The sequence below is a fragment of the Stegodyphus dumicola genome, chromosome 2 (assembly GCF_044657685.1).
Source record: "Stegodyphus dumicola isolate Sdum_Otavi_A_Nest chromosome 2, ASM4465768v1".
Lineage (NCBI taxonomy): Eukaryota > Metazoa > Arthropoda > Arachnida > Araneae > Eresidae > Stegodyphus > Stegodyphus dumicola.
This window is the reverse complement of record NC_140769.1, coordinates 108,685,638-108,697,822: the sequence shown is the minus strand read 5'-3', so window position 1 is coordinate 108,697,822 and position 12,185 is coordinate 108,685,638. Positions and strand designations below refer to the sequence as shown.

The following is a 12,185-nucleotide window of genomic DNA, read 5'->3' as shown; positions in this document are numbered from 1 at the left end:
ACTGTGTATCTGATTTGTTTAAAAAAAGTATTTAGAAACATGGTTGTTCACGTTTCAGTTATGCATCTATCATGTTTTTAAAAATATCATTCAGTAAAGTAAAATGTTGAAATCAGAGTTAACACAAAGAAATACTATACTAATGATGTATATAAGCATACATGTTTGATAATAGTAAATAAGTATCAAAATGTTTTACATAATTTCTGTTTCCAAATATAAACCAATTTCTAGATACAGTATACAGTCAACTACAGATATACTAGGAAATAATTAAGACACAATAACACGCCGAATAAATACTAATTCAGAAGTCAAACAACAAAAATCAGCGTTATACCTACAAAATTTACACAGGACTAGTTTCGATGGTTTTACCGAACCATCATCTTCGGCTGCAAAACCGCAAATGAACAAGATAGGAAATAATGATTAGATAAGATAAGAAAGCCTGGACAAGAATAAGCAAGTGGCGCCATCTGTTGGCGAAACCAGAACTAAAACATAATTTCTCTAAAAGCCGAAGGCAAATTTGGATTGGAATTAGGATCGTTAACTAGAACAGAAAGATTTTTATGAATGTGAAATGCCTCTGGAAAATCCAGTTCTCCAATGGAAGATGTTTTTTGAATAATTTTGGCAGCAGAAAAATTGAAAGTGTGATTTTCGGACCAACAATGTTGAGCAACAGAAGACCTCTGTGTTTCCTTTTTTCTAACATATACCTCATGTTCTTTGACGCGAAATTTTAAGGCTCTCTTAGTTTGGCCAATGTAAATTAAACCACACTGGCAAGGAATCCTATAAATACCCCAGGAATTCATATCCGGAATGGGGTCCTTGAGTATAGAAGTTGGAATTTTATTGATGGGAGAAAAAACAACCTGAAAGTTAAATTTCTGCAAAATATGTGCAACTTTATAGCTAATTGATGGAAAGAAGGGAATGACAACAGAATTTTTATAATCTCCTAAAATAAGAGTGTGGCTTTTAGTGTGTTGAGATGAGAATTTTTTAACTGCTTGATTAATAATGTTGGGTGAAAAGCCCCTGTCAATAGCTATTGCTTTTAAATAATTTAGTTCTTCATCAAGGGCTAGTTTGGAGGAGCAAACTTGAAGAGCACGGAAAACATAGGAATAAAATGAAGCTAACTTTTGTTTAGTCAGATGACATGATTTAAAGTGTGGTGGAAGGCAAACCGATGAAGGTTTACGGTAAACTGTAGTACTGAAGTTGGATGTGTTACGTGTGACCAGAATGTCGAGAAACGGAAGAGAATTGCAAGTCTCAAGTTCACTATACTAGGAAATGTCTAAAATTTTAAGTTTTTAGATGTTAAAAATCTATTACAAAACAATTGAAAAATTATTTTCATATACCATCAGCTTGAAACAGAACTGTTAACAACAACAACACACACACACACACACACAAAAAAAAAAAAAAGTGGAGAAGGAAAATGCAGGGAATAATAGCTGAATATTTTAAAAATTGCTACTAAATTTTAAATTATAATATGGTGTACTGTAGTCTGTTAATTATGTAATCAAGTGTTTTTTTCTAATTGCCCTCAAGTTACTAATGATTTTGATTTAATCACTGATGTTCTTCTTTGTAAATCAGGAACTGAATGAACATCTAAAATAGTGATTATTTGTTAAATATCTAAAATAGTGATTATTTGTTAAATATCTAAAATAGTGATTATTACTATTTTAGATGTTCATTCAGTTTCTGATTTACAAAGAAGAACATCAGTGATTAAATCAAAATCATTAGTAACTTGAGGGCAATTAGAAAAACACACTTGATTACATAATTAACAGACTACAGTACACCATATTATAATTTAAAATTTAATAGCAATTTTTAAAATATTCAGCTATTATTCCATGCATTTTCCTTCTCCCCCCTTTTTTTGTTGTTGTTAACAATTCTGTTTCAAGCTGATGGTATATGAAAATAATTTTTCAATTGTTATAATAAAAATAAATATTTCAATTTAATGTTAACAGTAAGTTTTTTATATCTATTTTAGGGCAAATTTTTAGATTTTGTAATGATGAATCATTACTTCTCTTGGTACCAAGATACTGGTTCTTTAGAAGTTATTCAACCATTACTAGTAAATTATATATCTAAAGCTCATGATATATACCAGAAACCTATTATGATGTCAGAATATGGGGCTGATACTATTGCTGGATTACATATGGTTAGTATCACATGGAAAGTATCAATTGGTTTTTCTCATGTGCTAATGATGATTATTAATTTAGATTATGCCTTAGTTTTGAATATTATATATATTACAGTAAATGCCCAAATATTCAACATTCAGCTAAACCAAAACGCTAAATAACCAGAATATTTAAGAATTTTAGAAGAAAAATTATTTCCCTGAAAAATTCAGTAAATGAGGGATTTGTAATACCATAATAGAACACATAATGCTATTAGTACAGTATTGTTGCCTAGTAGTGTGATTTAGCAGCAATAATGGATAAGCGTAGCCTTACAACACAATCATAAGAAGTTTGTTTTTCTATAATGTTTAGTCGATGTATTCTCGATAAGCCAGCTTTATTTTTGTAAAGAAGGATGTAAATTCTATTTTTCTTTACATTTTGAAAAAGTTATTATTATTTGGGACTGCATGAAGTAAAATATTTTTGAAGTTACAGTCCTGATTTCATCTGTTTGATTGTTGTTCTGCAATATTATACATTCCCTTCAGTAGTCGAAAAAAAAAAAAAAAAAAAAAAACCGGACTTTGAAAAGGATGAACAATAATGATGTAACATTAAAAATTATGATAAGCAATGTAGGTTTATCATAATTATCAAAATACACTGGCTTTAACTGAAATGGATTTAAAATGTAGGCTTTTGATATTCAAGCTGATAACAAATAAGATAGGTTTTTATAATTTAATAGTGGAAATTTTTTCCATTGATTTTTCCTTTCTAACGTGAATTCCGTTTTTTATGTGCTCAACTATTTGGAATTTCCATGTATACAGAATTTGGCATCCCTCGAGATTTCTGGATGGTTGGGTTTTTACTGTAATTGATTTATAATTCATTTAAAATTGAATTTTATGGATATTAGAGATTAAATAGTATTTATTGCATCAGTGCATTTTATCTTGGTCAAAAACTGAAATAATTTTATTAAAATCTGCAGTTTCATTAAAGATATTAAACCAGTCATGTTTCTGAGTTGTACAAAGAAGCTAAATTACTTTAAGAAATAGACTGAAAAGTTGGTAGGTTGCAGTTTGACCCCTAGTTTATATCTTAATATATTACATACATAAAATAAGCATCCATTAGCATGATATGACGTCTAAAAAAATAAACAATTATGATATTCAATTATATAAAACGTGTGTAATATTACATTAATGCATAAATACCAGTTATATTAAGCATAATAAATATGAAGTTACAGAATAAAGTTATCATATGTCAGAAGTGAATTCTATGGCCAACAATAAGCAAAAATGTGTAATGATCATACAACAGGATTGCATAAATTACAAATTAAGGGCATTGGAAAGTCGGTGTCAGATCTTCAGTGCTCCTTAATTGGTATTTACGGATTTCCTTTTCATTGAAAATCTGAGTTTTTGGGACGAACTCTGGTGTTTCTTAAAGGTCCAAGTCCTTTTTTCCAGACTCTGCAGAGTATTGAGGAAATTATCCAGTGAATTTGCAGCACTCTTCTAGAGGCGGGCCATTGCATCTTGGTCATTGATATTAAATGTCTTGTAAATTGAAAACTCTGCATTTTCTGCTATATGTTTGTAAGCCATTTTTTACCTATCTTTTGCCACAGAATGCACTTCTGATATTTGTTGACTTTGTTTCGGGACTTCAGTATGAACTGATTGCAGGGAAAATTTTTGACAATTCTATATTTTTGTGTTAAAAAATGACAGTTTTTGCCGTCATGAAGTAATTTTTTCCAAGAATAATTTCTGAAAAAGTATATTTTATCATTTTATATTTGCATAAAATTTTCTTTCCATATGATTTGGTATTTTAAGTACGTGTATGTACTATTTATGTTTTCAAATTATGAAAAATGATTTTTAATTTTTTAAAAAGTTTTCAGTTTTTTTTTTTTTTTTTTTTTTTTTTTTTTGGGGGGGGTGTGTGTGGATTAAATATTTTTAGTTTTTATGTTAAGATTATAATCTAATTGCTATATGCATTATTCAAGTCTTTTATAATCCAGAATAATGATTTTAAATCTACACATTCTTTTAATGTAAAGATGGAAATACTGCAATACCCCTTCTAATTCAAAACGAGTTATCCAGTTTCTATTTTCTCCTTCTGCTTTAACCTTCACTACCCACCACATCATAATGTTGAAAGCTAGTGTTGTATTTAAGTAACAAGTATAGACATATTTGATGCATAGTTGTACAAAATTTCAATTGTTGTACTTTTGTTCTGGAGATAATTGCTGCAAAAATGTCAATCAAGCTGGATTTGTTATCTTTAAGAGAAAATATCTTAATTGCAAATGAACCAATTTCCGATTTGAGGCAAATGGTGCAAATTTCTCATTTTGTTTTGTTACTTAGTAAATAATACTTCTGCATTTTAAATTTTCTGCTTCGGTGTTGATTCATATTACAACCTTTTTGCTGATTCAAGGACTGTTCTCTTTAAAATAGGATTGCATACTGGAAGAAACTTAGGATTGTGTGTTACATTTATTATAATGTTGAAAAAATTAATAATATTTTAAGCAAAAAAATGGTTATTCTTTTGCAGCTAGCAAGAAAAGGAAAATATTAACTTAGAATGTAAACTTAATGTTAATAAAGATTTTAATGGCAGAATAAAAATTTGTAAATTAGCAAAGAAATATAAGCTAGCAAAATCCACTCTTAAGAGCAATCTTGAAAGATAAAAAAATAATTCTCATAGCTGTGAAAAATGTGCAGTCTCTAAACTGAAGCATAATTATAAGTGTCACTGTATTACTGAAGAAATGGAACTAACTCTGAAATTATGGTATGATAATCAAGTAAGAGTGAAGAATAGTTTAACTTATCAGAACATTGTGTATTATCAAGTTACGCTGATTTCAAGTTGTTAAAAAGAAGCTGCAGAGACAGCCAAAAATGAAAACTTTGTAGCTAGTAATGGATGGTTCAGTTTATTTAAAAAAAAAAAAAAAAAAAAAAAACTATTGTAATTGGCATAGCATCACAAGGTAGGGAAATGCAGCAAATGCTGATAAAGAAGCTACTTATTCTTTTCTTGAGACACTAAGGGCCCACTAGCAGCCGAGTGGTAGTTCAGAAAGTTGCTGAACACTGGTAGTTTGAATCCTGGTGAATGGGCTGGCTGCATGGGTGTTTTTGTGGTTTTTCCCATGTCTTACATGTATATGAGCCAGTTTCTCTTAGAAAGGCCACCATAAAAGCATCCCTTCCCTTAGGCAGGTAGTCCTCAAATGCTTTCCCATAATCAAATAAATCAAACGAACCTAAAATACTTAGGCTATGATAAAGAAAAATGGCTATAAGAGTTAAGCCATAATTAACGTGGATAAGAACGGCTTGCTTTGGAAGAAGATGCCTTAAGAAAGTTCTATAGTGCATTGAGGGGGGGGGGGACAACTTTCCAGGTTTTAAGGTTTTCAAAGATTGGTTGATGGTGATGATTGTAGTGAATATGCTAGTGACTGCAAGTTAAAAACTCTTTTAATTTATCACTCTGAAATAAATAATAATTCTAAAGCAAAAATATGTACATGTGCACACACACACACACACACACACACAAAAAAAAAAAAAAAAAAAAAAAAAAAAAAATTTTCTAAAGCTGACTTGCCAGTGATTTGAAAATCAAATTCTAAAGCTTGGTAATAGCTTTTGTTTTTGTTGTGTGTTTGATCATCACATTATACTGAAATTGAATGTTATTGCCAGTCTAAATAAATTCTGCTAAAAGTGATTCTTCTTATTCTCAAATGCACCTGTCTCCCTTCCGCCCGTTTAACTCTTTTGCATCGAGAAAGGGCACAATCTGTTCCCCTCAAACATCTGAAGTGTCTTGTGTATACGAATTTCTGTTGGAATAGATTTCTTTACCTGCATTAGTAATAGTAAACTGCTACAGCATTAATGATAACATACTTAAGTAAAGTGATTACTTCTAGTTGACACTAAATAAAGGAGAGAGAAAGTGCATTTAAATAAGAGAGCTACTTTGGTTGCTTCAAAAGAATGATTGGCACTTCCCAAACCACTGAGCTATGCACTAACATAATGGGGTGAAGCACCAGGTAGAAAATGGATGTAGGTGTTTGTGCGACATCCCGATGGGCAACATCGCTGTGAAAGAGTTAACTGATTTCAATGCACATTTAAAAGTTCTTTTTTTTTTTTTTTTTTTTCTTCATGCAAACACAAGCAGCTGGCTTCAACTGATGAACCAAGAAATCATCAAACATTCCAGACTTATTACATGAGACTGTTGTTTGCACAATTGGATAATTCAATAAGGCAAAACAGTCAGCAGTCTGTGAAAGACTCTTGGACACAGTTCAGTGTTTTAGATGCCATGAGAAATTAGGATGACATTTTTCCCCAGAAAAACTTTAATGGTGTCTGGAAGAAAATCTGTCTATTTGTTTTTAAAACCAAGATGAAAACAATGCCACAGATTGATAAAGTCACTCATGTAATAGGAAAAGTTGTCAGTTTTGCTAGGCAATTAGATTTGAAATGTGGCAGTGATGATGTCAGTAAGCTTATGCATCAAAGATCTCACAATCAGTGAGTTTACAGAGATGCTTGAGTAAATCAGTACTGATGAAAAAGTTTTCAGAGCCATCAGAAAAGCATATGACAGTTGCAAGCCTGACAGAACGTATGGGTTCAGTCAAAATAGGATTAAAAATTTTGGGAAACATAGGCTCAAATGAGGAACATTTTCTACCTATAAAGAAAGGAATAAAATTATTAACTTTCTATTTAGAAATTTTATGTCTCTAAAAAAGTCACTCAGCCATCAGATGAATTCATTAAATTTTATGAAGTCATCGATATCAAAATAATTCTATTTTATGTAGCAAAATTATTTTTCTGTTGTTTTCGGCTAATCTCACTTGTCTGACCTAATCAGAACAATCCCACAAATTTTATCATGGTGTGGAGCACAATACTGCACCTTGTCATTGGCATAAGTCTTGAGCATATATAGATGACAGTATAAGCCCAGTTCTCTCCAATTTTTATGGCATAAGTCTTGAGCATTATATAGATGACAGTATAAGCCCATTCTCCCCAATTTTCAAGGAAAGCATCTTGAGAGACGGGTCTCCCACCCCCTCTTCCCTTACCACCAAACCACTCAAAAGGCCTTTCAGATCACCATATATTTTGAATGTGACAAAGACGCTATGTATTTACAAATATCCATCTTCTCTGTGATTTGAACTTGATCCCTTCGGTACGTCACCATCACTAACCACTATAATTATTATTAATGCATGAAAACTACATTCTCTATTACATACTTTTCTTCTATTTAAGCATATTTTTAGCTTTTGGTCCTATTTAGCTAAATTTGTATGTGTTAATATGCAAAGTTACATCATTTCTGTCAGTCCCACCTATTGCTTAACTTTAAGGTATTACATTACCATAATTGTGTTGCATTATTCATTAGAATCTATACAGTTGATTGAAAAAAATGGAAATCTTTTTGGTGTCATTATAAATTTATATACAATCTTTGCATACATAATGCTTGTAGAAAGTTTTAAGCTTAATTTTTTCAACCCATCTCTGAGAATCTGCCAAGTGAAAACTAATAGCAATAATTGTTAATTAATCTGAACGTGCTTTGTTTAAATTTTTGCTTGTTTATGGAAAGAAGTTGGACTAAAATTCTTTGATTTTAGGCAGCTGATATCTGTTATTACATAACTGATGACTGAACAGCAAGAAGCAAAAACTTCAAGTCAACAAGCAGCTTATTTCATACAAAATGTTAATTGATATAATAGATGTGTAGTCTGAGATCAAAATATTAGTAGGGGAGAATAGACAAATTTTCTTTGCAAGCATAAAGATCACAACAAAACAAGGTCATGCTTTTTTTTTAAATGAAGGGCATCTTTCATCTTGAATCTGAGATTTGAAGTTGTAATACAGAATTCCAGTAATCTGCAGTTGCTTAATCCACAAATGTCTGTAATCTGTGCTCATTTTTTGATGTAAACAAACAAAATTTCTGTCTTTAGAAAATTCAGCATGATAAATTTAACAGTAACTTTTTTCATCTAAATTTATAAATAAATGTTTTAACAAAAATACACTGTACATATAATATAACATACTTTGATTGAAAAAGCAAATTAATTTTATTATAGAAGTTATTTAGCATTTTTTGTGTGCTGTTAAGAGCTCTCATTTTACAGTAAATATGTTTTCATGAATCTCTGCAAAATTGGTTATTTTAAATAAATTTATCCTTTTGATATATATTCCACTCTTTTAAAATTAATTTTTAATTTTTGTGATTTGCATGTGTAAAGAATTTATTTGACCGTAAATTTTCAGATACTGAGTTCCAACTTGATATAATGAATGAAAGTTGGTTTGTTTACATCCTGCACAACAAGTAAGCTTGTTTGTATAGGTTTTGACTAGATAATTAAAATAGTACTTATAGAGATTTTTCTGTCATCAAAAATGGAAAACATGATAAAGAATAGGCCAAAAATATTAAGGGATACAAATTTTCAGTTTTACCACCTTAACTGCTAGTAGTGATAATAATCCAATTTCATATCTGTGAAACATAATACAGAATAAGTATAATGATTAAAGGGAAAATTTTACTGCTAAGATTTTAGTGAACAATGTACTTCGTTATGTACTTAAGTTTTGTTTCGTTTAGAATATTTTTACTGAAGGGCTCTGAACTGCTTTAAAATATTTCCATCTCATTTGTCCCCTTTCCTTTCCTTAACTATAATATTCTTTTCTTACTGAGTAACTATAATATTCTCTTCTTACTGAGTAATATTACTTTGTATATAATTGTACTAAAAATATAATGTAGTTATGGTAAAAAAAAGAGAAAGAAACACCTTTCAATTTTTTTTTTTTTTTTTTTTTATTTTTTTTTTTACAAATTTAAGAATGAATTAAGTTGCTTGTTTTTAACATTAATAGTTAATGTGTATTGTTTTCACTCCAATATAATTTATTGATTCTGTAAGTGTCATCACTAAGTTTTAGGTTGTTATCTATGTCATAATTTTTTTTCTGAACAACCTAAAAATTCATTGGACAAGAAACAGAAACACTTTGCTGTTGAGAACAAAAAAACTTTGTTCGTTATTAAATTTTTAAATCCTTTATTAATATTTTAGTTTCAAAATCTCTGGCATAGATTTGACTAATTTCTGAACATATTTCAGCAGGAATAGAATTCTGTGCATCTTGAATAATTCTAGAATATTCCCTCAATTTTTTAAAAAATCTCTTAGTTTATCTCGTATGTTCTCAGTGAAATTTAAATCCAATGACTAGGAAGAGCTACGACAGGACATCAATTTTGTTTCATTCAATCTAGTTTTTCATCAGCATGGAAAATTGGGCTCACCATCTTTAATGGTTTTCTTTATGCATTTTTGATTATATACATGGTTTTAATAATCACAAACAAACTGCTTCCCATCTGTCAAAAAAAAAAAAAAACTTATTTTTGTTTTATCACTCCTTTCAGTTTTTCAGGATCATTCTCTATGCAGAAAAACATTGTAAAATGCATATCCTTTTTGGTATGTATTTTTTTTACAAACAGAACTTTCTTCGGACTGTTTAAAAATGCATTTTTTTCATTCACTGGTGACATGGCATATTTCAGTCATTTACATTATGATCAGCTTACTTAATGCTCTTTCGCAGGTAAAAATGCTCTCTCTTTTGATTTTTCAAAAAGCATTCCTTTATCTCTTGAAGTTGTATTTAGTAGTATGTTCAAGCATTTTTTTGTGCATTAGTGCTGTAAAAACTTTCCTTCATTAAGATTCAACTAACTGCTTTGCTAATTTTTCTGATTGATGATTCATTAGCGTGCATCATTAAAATAGTTTATGTTATTGCAGTATTTTACTTTATCAATTTTTTCCCCTTCTGTAATTCATGTATGAAATTCTTTGATGAGAAATTTCAGAGCCGAACAAAAAGAATGTCACATTTCATAAATCATACTTCTTTTTTTAAAAAAAGGAATATCTTTTTGAATATCTTCTTAAAATCTTTTTAATTTTTTTAAGAACACCTTTGGGATAGCTCCTAGAAAAACATGATAATCCAATCTTGAATAATTGATGATTTATACAGAATCAATAAATTATATTCTTTGAGTCCAAGCAATATATATTGGTCATAAAGTAAAAACATTACATAGATATTATTCTTAAATCTTTCACTTCCTCAACAAAATGTATCTTCTTTTTGTTGTTATAGTTTTACTATTCTATAAATCTTGATTAAATAATTCTTAAAGCATGGTTATATATTGTTAGTTATTTATGTGGAAAAAATTAGAATTTTTACATTAACATTTTAACAAAATTTGGAATATCAGAATTCTGTTGTACTATTATACACTGCTCAAAACAATTAAGGGATACTGTGAATGCAGTATGAAATAACCATATAATCAACAACTGTTTTAACAAAGACATGATAGAAGAGGTTAAAAAGGAAAATTATAATGTTTATAAAGTTGGGAATATGCAAATTTTGTCTGTGACATAAAAATTACATGTTTCAGCTATGCAGAGAAAAAGGACCTGCAGCATTCCTCTGTAGGAGGAGATTAAAAACAATTGAGAGGCATTGAATGTTTCATAACAGGGAATACAATGTCTCAGTGAAATGACTTAGCTCAGTCGTTAGCCTGGAGGGCCACCAGTCGTTTAGAGGTGGGTCAAATGCAATCTGTTGTAGCGAAAGTGTTGGGAGTTGTTTAAAGTGTCATTTCTAGACTATGGATTCGGTTTGGGGGGAACTGAAAATGTTTGCCGAAGATCGGGGCAAGGTTCTATGCTTCAAATGAGGATTGGTATTTAATACTAATGGCCAGAAGAAACTGCACTACGAATGCCGCTTTTTTGCAGCAGCACCTTCAGAGGGCTACTGGTACCAGAGTTTTGATTTTAAAAGTTTGAAACCAATTCTACCATGTGAATTTGTATGCTTGCAGACCTATGGTTTGTGTTTCGTTGACACAGAACTACCATGCTGCCCATAAAAGGCGGGCACAAAAGCATCTCAGATGGGCATGACATGAGTACAGCAACATGCTCTTCACACAAGAGTCAGACTTTAGCGGAGAGAACTTGGTACATTGAATACTCCTGCGTTTGTGCATGAAAGTGTCTGATTTGGTGGATATGAAGTGATGGCTAGAATTTCTATCAATGGCCACTCCAACCTGACCATTATCAGGAATGAAGAACTAATGGCTCGGTGATATATGGATGAGATCCTCAGACCTATTGTGGTCCTGTATGCTGTAGTAGTCAGGGATGAATTCATTCTCATGGATGATAATGCCAGGCCATTCCATACTCAGCTAGAGGACAATTTCCTTTTCGACAAAGGAATCTGCTGGATGGATTGGTCAGCATTTTTCCGAGATATGAACCCAATAAAACATATTTGGGACATTCTAGGGAGATGGGTTGCTAGTCACTTTTCACCCCCAGAAACAATTCCACAGTTTGAAAGCTCTCTTCTATTGCAGTAGAAGAGAATATCCTCATCCCTCATTGATAACCTCATCGATTGCATACCTCGTAGATATGCAACATCGCTTTCAATCAGGGAAAACCATACCTCTTGTGAAACTCATTTGTATTTGCGAAATTACACTTTTTGTTTGCTTGTATATGTACAAATTGGGCATTTTTTGTTTACCAACAAATACTATCAATAAAATTTGATTATTCATTGTTCATTGCTTCTTTTTTCATATCTTACAACACCTATGCATCATATATCAGTCACCAAAAGATTTCCTGATCTGCAGTTTATGCCCAAAATCATAATAACCTCTAATTGTTTTGAGTAGTGTATAATAATGAGTCTGCTCAAACATCGCTCCTTGTTTCCAGTCTCCTATAAT

The 12,185-nt window shown here is 30.8% G+C and overlaps 1 protein-coding gene across 2 annotated transcripts in view; it reads left to right on the top strand.

Moving 5' to 3' along the window:
* LOC118192473 (beta-glucuronidase) overlaps positions 1–12,185 on the top strand; it is an 83,934-nt gene that overhangs the window by 64,073 nt on the left and 7,676 nt on the right. Inside the window, exon 10 of one of the 2 annotated variants that reach the window (XM_035363460.2) lies at positions 2,042–2,218. The exons of the other annotated variant lie outside the window; for it this stretch is intronic. Coding sequence (XP_035219351.1) covers positions 2,042–2,218 — 177 coding nt within the window. The remainder of the gene's footprint in view (positions 1–2,041; positions 2,219–12,185) is intronic. 2 annotated transcript variants of the gene reach the window in all.